The sequence below is a fragment of the Lissotriton helveticus genome, chromosome 4_1 (assembly GCF_964261635.1).
Source record: "Lissotriton helveticus chromosome 4_1, aLisHel1.1, whole genome shotgun sequence".
Taxonomy (NCBI): domain Eukaryota; kingdom Metazoa; phylum Chordata; class Amphibia; order Caudata; family Salamandridae; genus Lissotriton; species Lissotriton helveticus.
Genome location: NC_136063.1, coordinates 1,527,551,976 through 1,527,576,082, shown reverse-complemented (window position 1 = coordinate 1,527,576,082; position 24,107 = coordinate 1,527,551,976). Strand labels below are relative to the sequence as shown.

The 24,107-nt window shown below is 42.8% G+C and overlaps 1 protein-coding gene across 2 annotated transcripts in view; it reads right to left on the bottom strand.

Annotated features, from left to right (window-relative positions):
• TWSG1 (twisted gastrulation BMP signaling modulator 1) overlaps window positions 1–24,107 on the bottom strand; it is a 129,015-nt gene that overhangs the window by 39,737 nt on the left and 65,171 nt on the right. For both annotated transcript variants that reach the window (XM_078688136.1, XM_078688135.1), the window contains exon 3: window positions 14,304–14,403. In XM_078688136.1, the coding sequence (XP_078544262.1) occupies window positions 14,304–14,403 (100 nt within the window). The remainder of the gene's footprint in view (window positions 1–14,303; window positions 14,404–24,107) is intronic.

Below are 24,107 nucleotides of genomic sequence, written 5' to 3'. Positions count from 1 at the left end.
TCCTGTAGTAGGTTCAGCGTAATTTCACCAGTGTCTCAGGCTATTTGTACCCTTGGTAGGGAGGGAAATCAGAAAACGAGCTTGATTTTGCAAAGAAGTCCCGTGCTGCGTCGGGTAGGAAGGGTTCCATCCTGCAGTCTTTAATTCAAATCAAAGCGGAGCTCCTCTCCACGGCATGAGCAGCCGTGAGTAATTTTGCAATACAAATCGCTCAAGAGCAGCGAGAGGGCACACCACGGCACTTGTCATTTCCAGCCTCGCACCTCCAAAGGGGACTACATTTCCCACAAACACTTCTGTGCTAATGAATTGTGCCACACCCACTGAGGGAGTTACTGTGAATAAAATGGCAAGTTGTAAAGGAGGTGCGTGATCAGCGTTCTTTTTGCTGCTAGCCCATGATGAAGAGGCGTACTTAGCCTCGAAACGCGTCGGCAGAGGCAGATCCATATATTTTGGGGAACAAAGGACGAGCTGCAGCGAGGCTGGAAATGACAAGTGCCGTGGTGTGCCCTCTCGCTGCTCTTGAGCGATTTGTATTGCAAATATATATATATATATATATATATATATATATATATATATATATATATATATATATATATATATATATATATATATATATATATACCCCCATAGTATATATATATGTCCCATAGTAGGGAGAAAGAGAAAAATCTGGAAAAGAGGCTAGACAGGGCAAGCGGGTATAACTGGAGACAGGCCTAGGTTCCTCCATGTTACTAACTCGCAAGCTGACAGGGGTCATTCCACCATTCATTCTTATAGAGGTGGAAAAAATGCTAACCACTAGTTTCAGTAGAAACAACTTCAATTCAGAACATCCAGAGGCACTTCAGTTTTCGAAAGTTACCGCTATATAAATGGGCATCATTGTTAATTAGGACTATGAAGCAGTCCATACACAACTATCTTCCCAATGGACAATGTAGAGAAATGCAGAAATCTAAGCTGAGGGGTTCTTAATTTTTCCTGCGGTTCATTTCCAGAATTTCTAATTTGTCACGTTTCGATTTCTTTTATTTTCATCCTCTGCACCATCACAATTCAATTCTATGGGGAGATGGGACCTTCCCTTGGGTCTTTCTGCTGCTGCCCCCTTTTTAATCGTGCTCTTCTTTTGCCCTTGTTTTCTATTTTTACAGAGTGGGTTTTTAATCTGCCCCTTTTTGCGGTTTTACCAATCTGTATTTATGATCAGTCCTGGGAGAACAGGCCCTCGCATCCCACCATTATCAGGTTTACGGGAAAGCTCGTTACATACAATAATGTTAGGTTAGAAAATCACCGCTGCAGGCTGTGATGAAAACATGCCACACCTAACTCAAACACAAAAAAAACGCTAACGTGGCAAAGCGAGATGCATACAAACTTCACCTAAAATTACCAGATTCATGGTAGGAATTTTCACAGAAAACGTGTACCCTAAGTTTATCTGACGCGGATACTTTTCAAATCCTGGGAGCAAAGCGCTTAAGAGTGTTTGCATTGTGCAGGGCTTTTATTTTAAGAGCTGTGGCGAGCTGCAGAGGGCGGCAGGGTGTACTCTCCTCTTTCTACAAAGGGAGTACCCGCAATATGAATTAAAAGGGGAATGCTACTAATTTATGCCTCAAAAGCACACACGTGTGACTATCAAATATAAAAGACTTCTAGCTCTCAGTGCAGGTAGAATGCAACCCGAGTTTGAAAAACACACGGATAAAAGGTTTACCACAGCACCAAGGCACTGTACATGTTTACAACCATTACTTGGCTTAGAATACATGCTTCATTCTTAATGTTCACAAAATATTAATTACTTGTCAGATCAAAGGCATGCCTCAGTCTTAATAATTGTATGCGTCTCCAATTGTTTTGTGGTAATTTCGATCATCAGGAGACGTTGTGGAGTTATTTTAGTACACATGCATTTTGGGCGTGAGACTTAACTCGGAATCTGTTCACACCCAAATGCTGCTATATTTTTAGTAATGACTTCCTGATTACATAAAATGACTATTACGGTTAATTGTAATTGCAGGACAGTCAACTAAGGGATGAGGGAACACCTATATTTAGCAGTCGGTTGTAGCTACGCGACAATGTAATTCTCTTCAGGTCGTTGTCAACGTGCGCGTGCAGCTTAAGGAGTGTGATTTTTTTATTTTTATACCTGCTACATTATTTATTTATACCAGAACACACCTTGTGATTAATGGTGCTTTTCTGACTTTGCTGCATAAATAAATCAGCAAATGTACTTAAGTGGAAGGGTAATTTCTTGATTTAAGCTTTCCATAATGAAATAAATCGTAAAGAGAAGACTCGTACAATATTCAACAATTAGATATCATGAAGCCTCGAACATGGTAAAGGATGACACAATGGCCTTCCCCGGTCTGCCTTCCAAGAATACCAAAGTCACAAGTGACATCCTGAGCTGGAATTTTAAACAAAAACACATGGCATTCTGGACTTGTAGTTTCCCATTTCCCATTACATATATGGTCTTAAATATCCCTTTATGCAAAGATTTGTGTGAAGTGCAGTGATTGGGGTAGGTGAGGTGGGGTAGAGTATAGTGGTGTGGGATGGACTGGGTCAGGTTAAGTGGAGTGAGGTAGATTGGAGTGGAGTGGCGCAGATTGGAGTAGAGTTGTATGTGGTAGATTGGAATGGGGTAGATTACAGGGAGTGGGGAAGACTGGATCGAAGTGGAGTGGATTGGGTTAGATAGCATTAGAATGGGCTAGTGGGGCAGAGTGAAGTGGGGCAGACTGAGTGGGGTAGACTGTAGTGTAGTAGATTGGGGTAGATTGTAGCAAAGTGGGGTGGGGTAGATTGGGGTATATTGGAGTGCAGTGGGAAATAGTGGAGTGGGGTAGACTAGAGTGGGTACAGTGGAGAAGAGTGTGGTGAGTGGAGGGGCATACAGTGGAGCGGCATGTGTCGTAGAGGGAATGGTGTGGATTGGCGTGGCATGTAGTCGAGTGGCGTGGTGTGAGCGGAACGGTTTACAGTGGAGTGGCATGTCGTACAGTGGAGTGGTGTAGAATAGAGTGATGTGGCGTTGTGTGGAGTAAGCATTGTGTGGTAGTGCACTGCCTTTACAGACAACAATTTTCAACTGAAATTACCATTACAGTTGCACCAGAATACGGTTTCACTGTACACAAATGATAATGTGTGCAAAGGTCATTATCTAGTGTATTGATCTCTTTTGATCATATTCAAATATTAGTTTCACCACACTTCTGAATTACAAAAAAATATATGTTTCTAATTCGGATATATTCTGAAACATCAGCATAGTTCATTCTTCTTGTTGTATGCTAGAAAACAAAACATCTTACACCCTCTCCTTTTACAGGGATACTCAGCAGAATTGACACATAAATCCTCTCACTTTGAAGTCAGAGAAAGTAAAGTAAACACCAAGCTACCTTGGAAGAGCGCAACAACTGTGACAATATAAGAACAAGATTTAATGCCTGTTCACAGAAAGCGAGTTCGTGGAAGAATATGGTTTGGGTAACCGGATGGCAAACTCAAGCTGAACAGCCGAAAGTAAATCAAGCCAGGAAATAAAAGGCGAGAAATTTTGGGATACAAACCACAACGCCAGTGGAAGCAACAGACAGAAGGCATTGCTAGGTCAGCTTTCTGAATGTCCCCAAGATGTCTTTAGCAAACCAGACAGCTGCGCTCTCTGGTAGGCTTCGACCTAAACAACAATGTCCCAGCTGAATGTTATTGCATGTCTGGTTCATTTAAATTCTGATTTGGACAAAACTGGATTTTCCCATCAATTGTGATTAAGAGTTGTGTGGGAAAACTAACACATTGGGTAGGTTTTCCCATTAACATTTAGTCGCAAAAAAACCTGGTGAAATGTGAACAGAGTAAACAAACTGAAAAGCGGTAAACATACAAAAATAGGCGCGCCAAACACACAATCTATATGTTATTTCTTATTCAAAGTAGCAGTACATGGAATTGTGTAGCAACACAGTACCCTATGGTATTGCTATTTACCGCGTGTAGTATTACTTCACAAAAAGCATAAAACTACAGTAAAAAAAATTGCCTCATCAAAAGGTAATTTCAAATTCTGTTGCGCAGTGCCTCCAAGTTAAATAAGCATTTTCTTTACTTCTTCTTTCCCATAAACATGTCTTACTCGACTCTTTTAATGCAGTCTTCATCCAAACAAACTGAATGAAAGGTGGGGGGGAGGGCGAGAGATGGTAGGAGAAGAAAAGAAAAAGATCAATGGGCAAAAAATATGGACTGAAATAAGGAAAATAATTCACAACCCGTTTCAGTTAAACCTGGTTCGAAGCAACAATGTGTCTCAATCGTGCAGTCCTCTGAAAACATAAGGGAGGGGATTTAAGGATGCTTCTGTTCCATCCTCTCACCTCAGATTAATGCCTCCAAAACATCTTTGGAGGCATCCGTCCAAGGAAAAAACATGGTTGCTCCACGTGTAGATTACAAACAATATGCCAGGATGTCACTCATGTCAGATCATGGCCTTCAAACCCAAAGCAACAACATCCTTTCCAATGAGCTGCAACTCTTGGAGTTGCGGCTGGGAGGCCCAGAAGATGAGAATCCTGCCACCATTTAGTAGTAAGTCTGTACATTCGGAGGCAGTTTCAATCAGGATGAAAAGTGATATGCCTCAATAATTACTCCGGTTTCTCAAGGTCAACGAGGAGGCTTGCAAACTATTCTATTAAGATGATTAAAAGCAATAATCAATGATTGGACCATAACTTATTTGCACTGATTTTGAACTCTTCTTTCCTGCAAATACACTACATTGATTTTATCGCCTTTTCCCCTGTGGCTAACCTTTTTTCTTTGGGTTGAATTGGAGACACGGTTGAACTACCATGTGAGCAGATGCTTGTAATGGTTTTAATTGTCCAAATAAAAATGACTTTGAACCTCTGTTCCTGGTTGCCGTTTGAGTTGCCACTTACCTTAATTTAGAGATCCACAGGTCAGCTCTTACTGTACCAGATCCGAACACTTTGTGACCAAGGTACCTGGCTACAATCCTTAATACAGTGCGTACATCTGCTTTCCCTGTGTCAGAAACTACCAAGTTGGAATCAACGAATAACCAAGGACCGGATGCAGGCTCTGAATTCTTTTTGTGTAAAGCCATTCTCATTTCTCTGCATTTGGATCCGATTGTTTAGACTTGAGAAAGCACCAAAGGATGGCAAAAAAAGTCTTGTTTTCATCCTCACATCTAAATGTCTCTCAGTGGATTCAACCTTAGTTTCAATTCCCTGAATAGAGTGTTGCAGCTGGCATAATATTATCATGATAATGGATTCTCCCGCTCTGTAGGGTTGGCGTTTTGAGGTACACTGATTACAACCTCAGGCTTCCATGTTTGCCACAGAACAACAGAGTGGAGGGTTCTTGCTGTAGTTGTTTTCTGACCTCTTGAAGCCTTCAACCAGATATGCCGATGGAGCTTCATGTGTAGGAGATGGTTACCAGAATGTGCAATTCATAATTATCTAGTGGATTCCCAAACTAATGCCCTAATACGGTCAACAACTTTGGTTTCAATGAACATTTATGCAGCAGGAAGCTCTGCAAAAGCCATAAGACCAGGGCTTCTTTCTTGTGCGTTCTTTGCCTGATTCAACCCACATTTTTTAGGTCAAGCCTAGGCAGCGCATGATGCGCTGTCTGTCTCTTTGAGACATGCTATATTCACTCTGTGGGCTTACAGCACACTCCGTACCTTTTTATTGGTCGCTTCGATTGTCCAACAAAAAGGCTTGCTTGCTAGTGGCTAATTCTTCTTCTTTGTCCCGCCTTATTGTCATTTATATCCTCCCAGGGAGCAGTTCCCAACTACTGTATCATTACGCTTCCATCTTCATGTGTTGTTTTTGTGAACTCTTTTTCTTTCACTCTTCGCTACCAACTAATTCGGTCGACAGCCACACAGGGATCTGGTTACTGGCATGGCCAGCAAGTACAGCAGCAACATTTCCCTTTGATCAGACGTTAGCATGCCAGCCGCCTCAGGAGGCAGCACGTCTTTCTTTTATAAACACGATACCCGCTTTCCTATACGTGTGTTTCAGGTTCTCTTTTGGGGTCATCCAGTACGGAAATCATCTCGCCCTTTAATGCTACCTTTGTTTTCCACTCTTCCTCTACATTTCCTAAGAAACCGGCCCGTTTAATCCTAAGAGCAATTGCTATCATTCCAGCCCTGCCTCGTAACATGATCTGGAAGCAGACTGTACAGTTCAGAGCCGAGCGAGAAAGATGTAAACACCCTGTGCGCACACCTCCAAAAGACCGTAATCTAGTTATTTTTCTCCTTCACTTGCAGTAGTGGTAGCAGAGATGGTTTTATTCCAATACCGTGATAAAAACATGGGAGCAGAGGAATCAGCGGACCACTGAATTTCTTGAGTGACACACTTCTGGCTGTAACCATGGCGTGGATGTGTGCAGAATGTGCTCCTGAAAGTTCCCTTAATTGACTGCATGTGTGCCCCACTGAGGTGTACCTAATCTTCTCATGAGATACAGAGAGACTCTTGCAGACACACATACTCAAACACATATGCACTTCCACACTATGGGGCACATGCATCATGGTAAATACTGCTCGCAAACGGGCCGATTCGGCGAATAGGCCCTTTTGCGACCGGAATTTCAGAATTTGGGATGCATAAACCCAATTTCAAAATCGCAATTTAGGTAATAGCAAATTTTGTGATTACCTAAATTGCTAATGAAATTAAGGAATTGCAAATTGCGATTCCCTAAATGCAATGCATCATGCACTTCCAAATTATGATTTCGCAATTTGGAATTGCAAATTACCCTCAACTTCAAGTTGAGGGTAATTTGCAAAAACTTTGAAAAATGCACTTTTGTGTATTTTTCAAAGTGCCATGTGGCACACACACATGCCCTTGGGGCATGTGTGTAAGCCACATGTGCTCACATGCCAATTTCAGGGGTGCATCAGGGTGGCCTTTTGGCCCCCTTGCACCCTTGAAATTGCATGTGCAATTTGCGAGTACCTATTTAGTACTCGCAAATTGCGCCTGTAATTCCCATTCATTCCTATGGGCCTCTAGCCTCTACCGAAGAAATGCCTGCCTCGGGATAGCCCCACCAGAGCAGGGTGGGAGACAGATCTAGGTGGATGATGATTGGGAATATTGCAGTGCACCAACTGGAGAACTGTGGACTGTGAATAATCCACTACTGGTACATTAACAGGGTAAAGTACACACCAGAAATGCCACACAAGGGAGGGCTGGGGAAGGACTCTAGATGTGCCAGCTGTGAAGCAGAGGACGCTTACCTCTTCCACCTAGCTTGGAATTGTTTGCAGACCTTTACGTTTTGGTGCAGGGAATTCGACATTATCCAAAAATGAAGGAGGTTCCCTTGCAGATCTCTCCGTTGACGGGGTGGCTGGGTGCAGAGGATTTCTTACACAAATCTTAAATTTACACGCATCACTCTGCTGCTAACCAAACGATTGGTGGGGAAGCATTGGTAATGGGGACCAAGCGATCAAACAATGGCTGTTGGACATTACATGTGGTAAGGATCAACATGAGCAACAAACTCCTCCCAAAACCGTTCCGACCTAGAGGGTCTCGTACTCCTATTACCTGCTGTGGGCTGCCGAACCCAATGAGTGGGAAGCACTGTTTGGAATCCCTTGTGTATGTGACCTGTGATGTCAAATTGATATGCATTTCAAGATGATAGGATGTGCAGGGGGAGCCTTATAGTGGAATGTACTACAGACTGGTGAGTAAGGTCTGTTTGCTCAGTTTTTTTCATTTACCCTGTACTTTATAAAAATTTCATTATGTTTTTTTTTTTTTTTTAAAGAGTAATGGTAGATGCAAGTATGGTGAAGGGAAGCATCCATTCAGTCAATTGACAATGTCACGCTATCCATCCTGCAAGACCAAGGGGGCTTCTGTCAGTTAACAGACCCTTGTTATTGGCTTTCGTTTTGTCTACAACAAGGGAAGTGTTAGACCTAGGGAATCCTAGACTACATAGGGTAGCCTGGCACAGAGGGGAAACAGCTAACCTCCAAGGCTTTTGTGTAGTACTTACAGAACCCACTCACAGTAACTCAATGTCTTACCGCTAAAATAAATGACGCCACACCAATATAGAAAAATATGGACTGCTTTATAAAAATTTCTATGTACCTTAGCAGTATCAAATTTCTGTTCATTAAACAGCTCCGAATTTGTTTATCAGCGTATGCACAATTTTTGTACAGCATCAATTATTCAACACATTACTGTTAGATTGTGGAACAATACTTTTTAACACCAATTCATAGGATTCCAACTAGTCTAAAGAAAGAATCCGGTTCCTTCAGGTTTTAAATTCCTTAGCTTAACTCAGTAGATTAAGGTTCCCCAATTTCACTGGGATGTCTCTAATAGCAGTTGTTTACCACACAGATTTTCTCAGCTTGTTTAAATACTGTACACTGGCAATAACATTTCCCACATAGGCAGGGCAGATTAAACTGGCATCAGGTTACTGGGGGACTTCTGTCTAGCTTACTCGGTTGAGTTAACCAATCTAGTTACCCAGAAAAGTGCCAACCTTTACACTTCCGTTTTCCTCCCTCCTTCTCCTTGTTCACGAGGGTTTCCCCCTCCCAATGGCTTCCCTGAATCACGTTATTGACCAGCCAGTGGTTGCCCTAGTTTGTTCAAGTTTTCAATGTCACAGGCTCATTTACGCTTGGTCCAGCTTAACACTCGCTGGTGCACTCCCTGCTGCACAGAGTTCCTTTGCCTTGTTTGCCCACTAGGGACCGTGGCGCAGGCTTCCCGTCCCTTGCCAGCCCCGGTTCCCTGCTTACTTGTTGAAAGGGAGTCTGTAAGCTCCAGTTCACCGTTCGCTGTCACCAGCGCTGCTGATCCGCATCCACTCCCCTCTCAGGCCAAACCGCTCCCTCACAAGGCCTGGGGAAAGGGGAGGACGCTCTCGCTGACGACGCGCTGACTGCACCTCACCTCAGCTCTTCTCAGCGGTGCCGCAGCCAGACTTGCCGTAGTCCCGCACTTCCGCCTCTGCGCGGGAGATTAGTGTCTCCTCTGCAGCGGCGCCATCTGCCTCAGGACGCTGACAGGCGCTCCTCCGGACCTGCCCGCTAGCAGGATACACTCTGCTGTTGCTCTGCCCCTTTCTCCTGGGGGTAGTGACTCCCTCGCCCTAAGTCCTGCGCAAGACTGGGCTGCCAATCTCTCCCTTACTCCTCAATCCCGCTCCACACTCAGGCTCACACCTCGGGCAGCTCTTGTCGGGACAGCGCCTCACAGCCTGCAAGAGGGTAGTGAACACTACGGGGGTTTCAGAATGGGAGGTTCTCAGTCCGGACGAGGGTTGTGAAACTTCCTCAGATCTCGGGGCTCGTTGTCTCTATCGGGTCCCGGCAGTTCCCCCTGCCCAGCCCACCAGTAGACTTGTGAGATTACCCTAGAGTTAAGGGGTGGATTTTAGAAACTCGCGTGGACCTTATGCCCAACTTAAACGAGTGTAAGACAGTGGGGCCAGGTCCCTGGTTAGCGAGTCGGTGGCAGCAGTAAGGCAGCAAACCCTAAGAAAGGAAGTCAACCCTCTGTGCGTCCTAGCCCTCTAGCGCCACAGCCTGAACTCCAACTGCTCTCAGGTCACTCCTAGTCATCTCTCTACAAAATGGCCACCCTGGCCACTGGCCTTTTATAACCTGGCCTCAGACCACTGGAACCTGCTAGAGGGTTCCAGAACTTTCCCTATACAGTCCAATGGGTCTTTCTCACTGAAGTGTCCGTTATGGCAGTTGCTGGACACCATTTTAGGTCTCAAGGTTTTCTCTCAATTTTGATGAGGAAGGCTAGGCCTCACAAAGTAAGGAAAAAGAATAGCATCAAGGAACACCTAGCCCCCCCCGTCAACATTAAAAATTCCTGGTGAATAATAAAAGTAAGGAAAACACGAGGAGGTCAAGGGTGACAAAATAAATAATAAGTGTGAGGGAACACACAGGGGCAGACAGGTCTAACAGGAAGTTATAAGTTAAATGGTAACCCTGAGCTGGGGGGTGCCTTGGCTACAAAGAGCCTTCTCGCCACACACTTCTGGAGACAAGACTGGGCAACAGGAGGTTACTGACAGAGGAACAGCTTCCATGAGGTTTGCAGTGGAGAGACGTGGTTTTACAGCTAAGGCAGGGTGGTCCTAGAGCGGCATTTGTAGGTAAGCCGGAGCACTATGGATTTGATTCTGGCTCCCACTGGGAGAGAGTGGTGAATTTACTGAAAATGGGCTTTTGAATAGTCTCTGCTAGCCACCACCAGTATCCAGTGATGGCTCCTGGAGGAGAGACATATGGAATCTATTTCATAAGTCCTTGTGTCCAGAGCGACACATACCTGTTTATAGTCTGGTTGTCGCCAGACAACTATGTGAGCACACCAGAAAGGGCTTTGGCACCGCCCACATGTTGAGAGCCAGAAATAAATATTTTGATTGGCAGGAAGTTCTGTGATTCCACAAAAAACATGCTCTCCAGGCAGCTGTAATCATTTTGTTTATCTATCCAGCTGTCTAAGCTTGAACTTTCAGGGGCCCACCATGACATTGGAATTATTGGATATTAAAGGTTATTAGATACCTTGATAAATGATGTTGTTTTTCCTCTGGTAGCAGCACAGATGGGAGGAGGGCAGTCATCAACCTACATGTATTTATAAATCTCACTTGACAGTGCAACTGTCAATTACCTTTTACCCTAAACCAATACTAATCTACAGTACTTTGCTTCCACACAAATACATATCCATTCCCATGCTATTTACTTATAATGCTTCTTATTACCATACAACATTCCTTTAAATCCAGACCCATTGACACTGCCACGGCTTGTATACAAAGGAAGATTTAAATTCACTTCGATAGCCTCTGAAAAGAATCCAGCAGTATTCCTGCCTTTCAGATAAGAACCGGGACTGGATTACAAACAGAGGCAAGTTTTCAATCAGTACCATGCAGTATACAATACACGGCCACTTGCAACTATTTTAAGATGAAGTCTATGTAGAAGCCTATTGAGAAAGACTCTGTAGAAGCCTGAGAACAAAAAAGCAATATGTGGTTCCATAGAACTTGGCCATCCGCAACAACATCTGCTCTTTTAAGTTAGTGCCATGGCCAAAAACATCAAGGTAGAGGTTATTTTAGTAGGATTGCGCAGAAAGACTGAAGCCGAAAGTGGTAATCTTGGCAAACCCTATCGTGGAATCATGTGTGAACATCAATACTTAGGTTTGTTTCAGACGTTGAGCAGATTGGCTGCTAGTTGGGTAATCTGTAACCCACTGGGAATAAACATCCTTACCACGTTTGCTTTCTAGTCTAGAGCCGCACCAGTCAGTTGGAGCTTCGCATATGTTTTTACTTGTAAGCCCAGATTTCATGCTATGCAAGTATTGATTTGATTAACAGAATTGTACATTTTCTTTCTTTTCGAAACGCTCAGTCCACATGTGATCCTAATTCTAGTACACACAAATACTACAGTGCAGAGAAAATTAAGACCATATATCTGAGAATACATTAATCTGTTGTGTTGATCACTAACCCCAAGTGCTGCTCCCTTAAAGAGCCTCAACAGAGGCAGGTATTTGCTACCTAGAAGTATACTAATGATATGGAGCTGTTTGTAATTACCAAAATAAACTCCTTGTAGCAAGTACCAGTACATGTAAGGAACAGTAATACAGAACTAGTATTTAAAGTCTACAAGCCGTACTTTGAGAGCGGTCATTGTCAGAATGTTTAACGAGTGACAGCCATATGTTTCCACACAGTTGCCATGTTATTGGCAATAGATTCACAGGGCCAATCGCCACAGTGGGTATCAACAATTGTACTATGACATACATGGAAAACCTTCTGCATGAAAAAATAAGCTACCAGTCTCCGAAGTAAAAGATATACTATATTTTGCATGGCAAAGGCTCATACTGAGAGGACAATTTGAGCAATCAAGAAAAAAGGCTACATCAGTCTTCCAGCCATAACGAAATATTATTGGGCTCCACACCTAGCAGCTATCAATCATGGCGCATACGGTGGCCTTGATAATCCAGGCTACCATATGGATATGTGGCTTCTTCCAGGAGGGAATTATAATAGATCACTCTAATCGAAACCTGGCCGGCCTCGACTGACATGCCCCACTGATCACTCAGTCAGTGTATGGCACGCCGCAAATTGATCCCTCAGATGGGAACGTAGACTGCGTTAGCTACCCCCCTATGGGATTCTGCACAACTAGGTAATCTATGGACATCGAAAGGGTTTGATAAGTGGGACATGATTGGCATCTCACAAATTAAAGATATATGGGAAAGGGGAGAAGTGAAACCATTTGCCACTCTCCAGAGTCAACACGAGCTAGCTGACACTGAGCTTTTCTGCTACAGGCAGGTTAGCCATGCACTATATTCACTCCTCCCAAAGGGCTCGTCCCTTCCCGAATCATCCCCGTTGGAGGATAGAATACTGGAGGGCCACATCCCGGATAAGACCATCTCATTAATTTATAATAAATGAATACATAACATGGAAGATCCTCTCTCAGTATTGCGACAGAAATGGGTGGCAGATGGCATAGAAATGGATGATGAGGAGTGGCAGGAGGCGATATCTTCTCCTCAGGTAGTGGCCATTTCAGCACAACTAAGGCTAGTACAGCTTAAAATCCTGCAAAGGATATATATGACCGGCCCTCTGCAAGTACAGATGGGGAGAGCGGAAACAGGAGACTGTCACAGAAGATGCAGTCAATTTGGCACCTTTATGCACATTATATGGGAATGCACAATCATTCAAACATACTGGAGGGAGGTACATGCAGTGATGAGGGCAGCCCTCAATGTTACTATTTACCCTGAAGCACGTAGATGCCTGCTGAACATATGGGAACCGACTGACTTGAACACCCATCAAACACAGTGGGCCACTTTGGGATTCATACTTGCCGAAAGAAATATCGCTCAGGCCTGGGGAGCAGCACCCCCCCCCCCCCCCTTCCCACACTGGAGGCATGGGAGACTAATATGGACTGGTGTATGTTCAGGGAAATGACCGTGTATACTGCCCGAGGCGGTCTTAGAAAGTGGTACCGCATATGGTCACCGTGGAACTCATATCGTGGAGACATATGCGCTCCCCCACAGAGTATTGAGCTCGAGGATCTGCTTCCTCCTTTAAAAGGCCTTACTGTGTATAATGTGAAGAAGTATTGCCTCTAATTGCCATGCATATATTGATATTGAGCTGATTTGACGATTGCTTAGGTCGATGTTTGTTTAATAAACAGATTAATAAAAAAAATAAAAAAAGGCTAAAGTAAACAGGATCAAGGTGCTTAAATCTTCCCCTATATACACAGTATTGAACAACAACCGCAGATCTGTGTTGCTGTGATTACCTCTTATAATCTATTTGGTAGCATAATGCTGTGCATGTGCTATACATGCATGCTCAACAGCTGGTCTTCTGCTCACGAAACAGAACTACCCATTACAATTTGGCACATATGGAAAATAAAATAATGTGTACCCAATTTGGGTAGTAATGCTAATGCTCAAATTGACAAATTCCCCTCTATGCCTTTGTAAGGCTTTCTGGTCATATATTTCTGATGTGAAAAATCTTGGCAAAAAGCAGGACACCCAGAATATGAAAAAATGTCTTGGGAGGGTATGACTTCGCTTTCTAGTATTCACCGTCAATCTCCTCACAAATGCTCACAAAACATAAAAAACAAAAGTGAGGAAACTAAAAAACACACCAGGATGATTGTGGAGTGTTTTAAAGGACACACGAAAGGGAAAACAGACAGTTCACCACATATTTGCCTATAAATAAAAAGTGGAGGGCTCAAGATTAGGTAATATTTTGAAGAATTTTTCTGAGCGAAAGATCTCACGCATTTTGATATCTAGACTTACCAAGCTCGACTCCTCCAGTTCACCAAAACATTGTTGGTGGTAATTAACTTCCGGTCACAATCAGCTAGGCACGATCTAAACCCTGTGCTTTAGACAGCAAGTAAACACTGTGCCAAAAACTGTGAGCCATCCCGTGACCCATGTTGAGAAACATGGTACTATGATGCACACAGAGCACCCTCTGCGTGAAAGAATGAGCTGCCAGTTTCCAAAATGAAATTACTATAAGTAATTCAATGCACAACTTACCCACACAGTCGCAGCAGTCCTCCCACAGTGTGCTGAGGCAGAGCATACATTCCTTGCAACATGAGCAGTTTCCGTCACTTGGGCGGCACTGGCAAAGCTCCTGCAAATTCAATGAAGACGAGATTGTCATACATTTAATTTGCAAGCATGATCATAACTTGATACGTGCTTCAATAAAAAAAATGTAAAAAAAATTTAGACCAGTGGTTCCAAAACTTTTTAGAACCACACCCACTTTTTAGAACAACAAACGTTGGTGACTCGCCTATCCTTAAAGGACGAGGTGGGGAGATTTATTAATAGAACTAAAGTATCGTGCGGTAGCGCATTGTCATTGGCAGGCAGCATATTTTCCTTTGAAATTGCTACTAAATATGCATAGACATATTTTTACTGATAAAGCTAAGTGGCACACAAATGATAAGTTGTGGAAATCGGGTTGCTGTGAAAATTTATCAGTTGCGCATCAGCAAGTAAAATGTCTTGAATTGTTTTGATCATGTTAAAATCTTTGTTTCCAGCACATTTCACAATTAATTACAAAAATGTTTTTGCTTTCCTAATTGCTGAATGCATACAGTTCATTTACAGGTAAATACATTTTACTATGTGTTGCAAAACAAATCTACAGCTTTTCCTTTTATCACTTCCTTGTGCTCCAGCAAGATTTTCAAATAATTCACTTTGAAAAACACGTCTCACTTTGCAGTAAGAGAAAGAAAAGTAAACACCAATCCCCATGTTAAAAGAATAGCAACCGGACATTTGACCTCTGTCTTTAAAGCACCGCAAATGTGACAAGATGAACACAGAACGTAAAGGCTCTTTAGTTATGGCTTGGAGTTTCCCGACCCACCAAAAATCAGCTTGCGACCTACAGTTTGGGAAATGTGGCTTTCGACTAAAACGTCCATTCCATTACTATTACCTACCCGAAATTGCTATTCCTTTTGCCAACACTCCTTTTGCCACCCCAGAAGTGTGAGGCTGAGGACATTTTATGGTGCTGTTGCTTTTTTGATAAACATTACTTTGAAGTATAAAGTAACCCACACATCCTTTGCTGCATATAAAACAGATTTTTTTTTAAAGTTAGTAAAAAAGTTTTTTATTTTTTTTATTTTTTAATCAGGCCTCTCAAAGTGATGACAGCTGTGATGTTAACCATATCTCAGAGATCCGGATTTCCAATTACTAGATAGTTATAGTATAGTGCTGAATTCTCATTCAGATTAGTGCTCAGGTTCTGTAAGTACAAAAGAAAATACAAACTCTGTTAAATAAAGAGGTCTTCATTCTAAGGCTCGTGGTGAATCAGATGTTTGGCACAGATTAGAATATCAGATTCTGAATGGTGCAGTAATTTCATATAGTTATAACATTAATAATTCTGGCGCACGACCTTGAATAAATGGTTGGTCACTATAACCAAATATAGTGAACCCTGCTGAATAGTTTGGTCCTTCCTTGCCACATAATTCCAGCGGCCCTGACCATAACCAACTCAGGACTATCAAATGAAGTACAATTCGTGCAATACATGCACTCGATTTCAGAGGACGTACAGTGCCTGCCCAATCAAATCCAGTAGAGAGGAAAGATCATCAACATGAGGGCAGATCCAGAGGCCCTTTTTCTGTGGATCGAATATGATTTGGCAACAGGCGTGTTGTCATGTTAGACCTAAAAAAGGGCGGCAAAACGCGCTTTTATGTCCATTTCACAATCATAAGCTGTTTATATATATATTTTTTTTACTTGTTTGGCATCTTTCAGGAAACCACATTCACGATTTGCAGATCCACTGAGCTGTGACTAAGTATTTAATGAAATCCTGCCACAGATGTTACACCATGAAGCAGGCATTTTCCATCCCGAGCACTATGGAAAAATCCCCTTGCTGCAGAAACATGGTACTTTGGAGGGTGGAATTTTCGAAATCTCCATTTAGTAAAAGTCTTCTTTTTGGATATACATAAACTCTCTAGCAGTAAGGGTGGAGTGCAAACAGATAAAGAACAATTGATCCAGAAATCCTAAAATCTCAATCATATATGCTCGTTTGTTGGATGCCAGCACACCAGATTATTCAAAGCACAATAAAAACTGCAAAATACGTTATTTGCAAAAAGGAGTGTAAAAAAAAAAAGGAGTGTAAAATCGCCATAAATTGTGGCTACGCAGTTCACATAGATGCTGCCACATTGTACTTTTCAGATGTAAAATACTGAATCAATTCTGTTGCATAACACGGTTCGGAACAAGGCTCCAAGAGATACTGCCCCCTTTTTCTCATATTCCACAATACCTTAAGATACATAAAGGCCTAACTAAAGAATTTCAGATGTTTGTGGGCATTGGTCAGTAAAGGAAGGACAAAAGTTTGGTAAGTTGCTGTACTTTGGCACTACTACAACCAGCAATACTCAGCCTTAGTGCATTTTTTACATTAAGATATCAAATTTCATATAAAACAAGGTGCTCAAATTCTCAATAGTGTCCAAGGACAATGGTCATATGAAAGAAGGACAGTGACCAAATGCAAAGAAGAAGTGTGCCTACTGCATACGATCCACAGAGAGAAAACTACAGCCTGAAATAATTCCTACACCTTTGCATTCTGGACAAAATTTCACCAGTACTCCAAGCACTATAATTGGCTACCTAATGCCAAGCATTCTGCTTTTATATGCGGTCCATCCTCAGTATGGGGTTTCTCCTTTATACGAATAAAATAGCAAGTATACTCATAGACCAGAAATATCCCGCTCTAAACTGGCACTTCGACTCCTACAAGAATGAATGGGTTTACCTATGAAGCAAAATTACAGAACACCCTCAGAGCAAAGACAAAGCACCAAGATCACTTGAAATCGTGGAAAACAGTAAAGACATGGCTTTTGCCTACCAGGTTATCAAAGGCTCCTGCAACTAGTAGAAGGAACGGGTCGATATCCTATAGAAGGCAGAAATTCCCAAAACTGAAGTTCACAGCCATCTTGGATCTCAAATCAAAATCAAGGGGCTTTATAACAAAACTCAATAATATTGCAACTCCAGTTCACATCCAAACACCCCCACAAAGGTCACTCTGTGAATCAATTATCTTCAAAACAAGCAGGCCTAACAGAGTAGTGTTGCTAGTCCACGAATCACTACAGCAACTAGTCAATGATAAAAATCCCTATATGTATGAAACTTAAATATAATACACAAAGCTTCAGTATTCAGTTGCCAGCATTTGCAAAAGATAGTTAAAATTCTTGTCACCAGAATTACAGAATAACTCTCTACCACCAATCATTCAATAGCTAACTCGACCTCCTTCACTTCAAATGTTAAACAACTCTGTTTTGGTGCTGAATCTATGATTAAGGGGTCATTCGTACAACACCATCCTCGGAAACATAAACGCCCTCGAAATACTCAATACATTTCTCTGGTGAAATGTGGGAAGAGGAGGTATAGGCTCCGTTATCATTAAAAAGAGGCTGTTGACTAACTCCCAGAATTGACTGTTGCCTGCCTTTTAATATACTTTAAAAATGTGGCCTCACAGTGGAAACCTAAAGCTTTTTCCCCTGTGTAGTTCCAGCAATGTTTTCCATAAGATAGGCCTGGGTGTGATCAAAATATTTAATGTCATATCTGCAAAAATGGGAAAATACTAGCAAAGTCCTCCAATGTTATTTCTCTTAATTTTCAATTCGGATTTAGTGGATAAATCAGATTTTGATGACTTAAGTGAAAAAGTAACTTTAGAAAAATGTAGTCAGCTTGAGACAGAACTGGCTCAAAACATGTTATGCCAAATATCACTCATTCAGAGTTCGAATACACATGCTTGGCTGGAAGAAATCAACAAACCTGGCTCAAAAGACAATGTCTTGTCTCTCAGCCCATGATGGACAGGGGGTGTTAACTGCTGACCACGTAGCATGGATTAGTTATCTGGGAAATGGACATGAACAATTGGCAGAAGAAAGGACAGCCTTCGAGCTATCTCTTGGATGTACAAATGCACTTTTTTCTATTTTTATTCTACAAAGGAAAAACATTGTTCCTTGTGTAGAAAGCCATTTCCCCATGCACCATCAGTAAATATAGAGGTAATTAGTTCCCTTTGCCTTAAAGGAAGGGGTGTTAAACCTGCCCATGGTGGAGTAAATTTCCAGACATTTCTATTGTGAAAAGGGGACAGAGTGGAATTTAGCAATGTCTGCAAACATATGGGTTTTGGAGTGTTTCTAAAGTTGGACCATCCACTTGCCATGCACTGGGTGGGATTCACAGACTTCCCTACATTCTTGGTTGAGAAACCTACTGTAAAAAATGCATATCTGTCTGACAAGAATACCTTTTTCAATTCCTGCAAAGGCTTAAAAAAAGGTAAACTCTGGTATAAACAAATATTTATGACTGAATTTAACGTTGTGAGTAAGACCCTATATGTAAAGGATAGGTTATGAGCAGTTATGTATTATGGTTCCATACAGGGGTCTGCAAATGTTTTGAAGCTAGCACTTTGCATATTTTTAAACCTCAACTTTGTGAAGTATAGACCTAAAACAATATTTTTTTAAAATATTCCCCTTACTATACAGGGCCGCAATCACACCACTAGGCAAACCTGTTTTACTGGTTGCAATGAGATGCTTACTTCCTTTCTCCCATGCTGAAGGTCTTGGGCAGATGGAAGTTGCTCAACATGGAGAAAATATTCTGCTATATTAAAACTAAAAATGAAGACATTGAGGCCAGGTCACGCAGAAACAACTTGAGAATAGTGGGTATGTTGGAGTCGACAAACACAGATAAGCTGGAGCACTATATTGAAACGATGCTCACCATGCTCTTTGGGCCCGATAGCTTCTCACACCTGATAATTAGAAAAGGTATATTGTTCGCTAGTGCCCAGCCTGCTTCTAAGTACTCCTGCCCATCCCAACATTGACTGCCTTTTTTATTTCAACGACTGAGACACAGCCTCCAGGTGGCCATGGATATGGTATAGGAGGGCAATGTCAATGTCCCCTATCTAGTTTTTCAGCGTCATGACCCAGGAGACCCAGAGGAAATTTCTACCATTACAAAAAAAAGGAAACTGCAACAGCAATTTATTGCCGCGTAGGACTAGTCGTTGAAATTGCTTACTTTTGTACTATTGCCACCCCTTAATCCTCCCCTATACTGACACAGTGACTTATGTGAGGAACACCCCTTTAAAACTGGTATATTGAACATCATCTTTTTAGTAGCACAAACATTTGATCAACATATAAGTATGTAATGAAGTATCCAGAAAATGCTATAGGCAATACCAGGGATATAGAAGGAGCTATATTAATACCAAAACAATGCAAACATGTTTATATCCAAGATACAAATAGTGATAATAAGTCATGCTGTGATGCAACGAAAAAACATTACAGTGTAGCGTATGTTGCAGCACAAACAACATTTTAATACTGCCTCAGGAGATAAGATACTCATCGCTGGTTCTGTTTCAGAGTATATCACACCAGAATTCAAATGTTTGAGGATTGGGCTATCATAATCAAATACAAAAGAGGACAGGTCTCCTTTCTTGAGAGCAAATCAAACTGCATTCTTAGGCAAGAAGTTATTTTCTGCAAACTGGAGTGTCCTACAACCGCCATGATAACACAATTCAGCCTAGTAAGTGTCCGCTGAGACTGCTTTTGCATTACGAACCAAGCGTAATAAAAAGATGGACAGGTTCTTAAACTTATTAGACTATTTGATCAGTGGCCAAACATTTTGCTACAAGCTGCAATAGCCACTGAAGATACAGAGGAACTGGAGATGCTAAACAGTAGAAGACAAGTAGCCAATGATAGTAGTGTGTGATTGGGAACACTGAGCCATTGAGAATACTGAGCTACTAATAATACGTAAATACTAATAATACTTAGCCACTGGCGTTACTCATGCACGGATCAAAATGAGCCACTGATAATGAGGATATCTGAGATCCTGGCAATTGATGCCACAAAGCAATGCGTGAAACTGATCCACTAATGACACAGTCATACAGGACAATGACAACCAGCTATTCATTCAACAAAGCCAATCAAGATGCAAAGTGAATTCTGAGAATGTGTCCCTGCAGAGCACTGTGTTGTGTCTCCAAGCTAATCTTAGTCATACCCAGTAAATTTCTTTGGGCTACCATCCACCGCAGGTATACTAACACCATTGGGAGTGGGGAAAACAGACAGGAGTCCTGTGAAGCTCCCCAAACGTATGTGCAAGGGATCGATGTTAGGTAGACAAGCCTTTGATTGAAAAATTTATATTTTTTCTGGGTTCCCCTCACCCTTTCCCTGGAGTGAGCACACACAAACCATCTGGACAAGAAATATAGGCTTTATTTGAAGCCAAACTAGTACAGTACACCTGCAAAACAATGGTAGAAAACCCCATTAATATAGTATGATACAGAAAATGCGTGACTGATCCCAACCTGCATGTACATGTGCACCAGATTGTATTCAGGCAGCAGGTATGGCACCCGATCGGGTCTCATTCCTTACCATCCATGTCAGTAGGTGTCTGTCCTCATCACCCTCAGAATATTTCTTGGCAATATAAGCTTCGAATTATATTTGCTCACACTGATCACCAGCTCTCAATGCTCCCTTCTAACCTGCACCAATAAGAGATGGCTGTCCGGGGTTGCTACTGCCTCTGACTCCAATCTTCTTAGCCTAGTCTCCAATTCAGTAATATTCCTTCCTAGTTCTATTCTAACAATATGTCATCCAAATACAGATTCCAGTAATGGTGACCTTGAAAGCCTCCCATATTTCACTTGTGTCTTCAACCGGACCATGATTTACTTTAAAGAACTACACTATGGCTTCCACCAGAGTCACCCTACAGGTTTGCTCAATCACGTAGCCGGTTGTAGTCGCCAAGTGGGGATCTTCCGAATCTGGGCTCTCCACTGTATAGATATTATGAGTGGGCTGTGATCCAAATATGTTTTTCCCATGTCTTCTGTTACAAAATAAAAAAAAAACTACTACTATGAGTTGCACACAAACAAGTCTATCCTGGAGTATAGTGCATGTACATGTGGGTAAAATTAATATTTTCTGCCATTTGCGTGCTCGCTCTTCCAGGAATCTATTCACTCCCAATTCCCCATCCAAGACTGAAGCTTGTTTACGACCTGCCCTGCTTGCAGCCCCCTAACCTGGTGGGAAGGACATGTCCGTGTAGGGACCAACTACACAATTAAAAATCACCCCCCAAACAGTAGGGATATCTTGGTCCGCTAGGAGATTACAGATTCTAAGAACTCAAGCCTAATCCCGATTAAAATGCCTCTAGCGGATGTAGAGTATGTTGTGTTCCTTACTCTTCTTGTGTCTGTCCTACCCCAGGAGCATGGATACATTACTATGTCCTGTCACTGCTCGCTTTTTTTTAAGCGCTACTTTTTTATTTTTGTTTAAGCACTCACCGAGTGTGCATGTGTTTTCCCAATGTCTCCCTCGTGTGAGTCTCATCTGCCTCCCCATGATGCTCTTGCCCTTGTGTGCTGCTTCTTCTCTCAAATTTCAAGCCCCACTGCTTTCTCAGCCGCATGCCTCTTCCCCTGCTCCACGTTGCTCTCTCTCTCTCTCTCTCATCCATTAGTTCCCCCATTGATCTGTTTCCTGCCTTCCCTGCGCCCTCCCTGCTGATTTCTCCCACTTGCACCCCCTATTTCCTCCCCAACCCTCAGTTGCTTTCTCCCGCCCCCCGTGAGTCCACACAACCCTCACCCTGTTTGAAGATATCAATAATAAATGGAGATGTAGACCCTCAACTAAGAGCACACAGAACATCGGTCGTAAAAGCAGAAATCTATAATGTGCCTGCACAAACCCCCAACACATCCAGTGTACAAATACTGCCAAATCTCCAACCACAGAGGGAAGGAGGGGTTGGAGACAGGTAAACACAAAATCATAATGAGCACATTTCCTAGACAAACAGAATTAAGGGCACACTGATTCGTGCAAGCTTGTCACTGTGCCCTTTTATATGAAATACAGCTTTGCTGTGTTTTCTGGTAATAACAACACAATTCATGGCTGAAGAACCAGGGAGCAAACAAAAAGGGACGACTCTTCCGTGCACTCGGCAAAACTGAAGCAGGAAAATAATTCAACCCCCTCCCACTGCACTCCCGCCCCCTTAAGGGCAAAGAAGCACCCGACCTTCTGTGACGCCACCCGACCTTCTGTGACGCCCTGAATACATAACAGCGTGTACGGCTCTCAGGGCTGGGCCCATGAACGGCAGGAAAGGAACAGTTAGAGCAATACCATGGGGTCTCTAAAAGGCCAGTAGAGGATCCACAGGGGAGGACGGGTATAAGGGAGATGCATGGCTGCAAACCGTCTGCATAGCATGTGCTGGATGCCTTCCCCAGTGTCTAGTTTTTAGCCAACAGCTTTTTAGGTCTCGTCCTATTAATTGCGCAAGCGATAATAGGACGAGAGTATAGAGGCTCATCCAAGCTCTGAAACCATCGCGGATTACGTCGAGTGCATGTGCACACGCTTTTTACCATTTGCTCCCCGAGCCGCCTGCCTCCGAGAGCTTCACTTTAAAGGCATCCAGTCCCCCGCCCCACACTTTTCACGGCCGCCAGGCCGTGTCTCACATTTCTCCTCCCCCCCTCTAATTATTTACCCCTGCTGTTGCTGCCCACGGCCTCCCCACAGCAATGCCAAGAGCTTGTTTTTTGCTCCTATGACATGCCTGCAGCTGCCGCTGCACTCACTGCTCGGTCAATGAGGTGTACAAATATAACAGCAGGAATATAATACAAATATGTAAATGCTTTAAAATGTTTTTATTTCCAATGGGCTTTTATCGTTTCCCATTCTGCTCTGTTCCCCAGGCTTCTTTATTTGATTGCCACGTTTGGCTTGTATCTACCTCTGACTATTCTGTGATCTTGTGCCCTTTTTCACACAGAAGGAAAGTTAAGCCCCCTCCCATCCTCTTATTCCTTCAGTTTACAATAGTTTCTAATGAGTTGTGTTGTCTTCATCGATGGCTGTGGAGGCCGGAGAATGAGCACCTACTCCCGACTTCCCAACATGAAAAATGGGTGATCTTGGGTTTTGTGTCTCGTTATTCTTATCTACCGAAGCTTGCATCATTTTAATCTCGTTCATAGGCTCGCTGTATGCTCTAGTTAATAACTGCATGTTTACATACTTCAAGTGTTCTATGCGCCGTTTACATCTCTGCTCGAATGACTCCTCATTCTTTTCAAACGATAGTGTGCCCGATCACCCTCGCGTCAGCCCAATGCATAAATTGTATGCATACATGCTGTACAACTTCAGTACCATGTATGCATCTCTTGCCATTCGTCACTGTGTGCCCCCTGCGTACTCTCCCCAGAGTAAGTGACACAATCGTTCTCCAGCAGGCACACTGGCACCGTTCACCACCTACGTGCAAACACTGTGGGACAGAGAGTTCAGTATTACAGCTCAACCTTCTCGTGCAGACACAGGACACCACCCTCGTGCAGACACAAAATCCAAGCCTACCCCGTTCGTGCCAGCACAGTGACACATCTCATTAACCTCACGCAGGTTCCGAGGCAAAACTATGCTCGTGCAGTCGCAGTATCACAATTGACTACGCTCATGCAAACACAGTGGCATATCTCACCTTCCTCGTGCAAAGTGGTACAGGTGACTACTCTCTCGAGGCCACAGTGACATGCCTAAAATGAATGCCTAGACCCCGCAGAGAGAGGCCTGA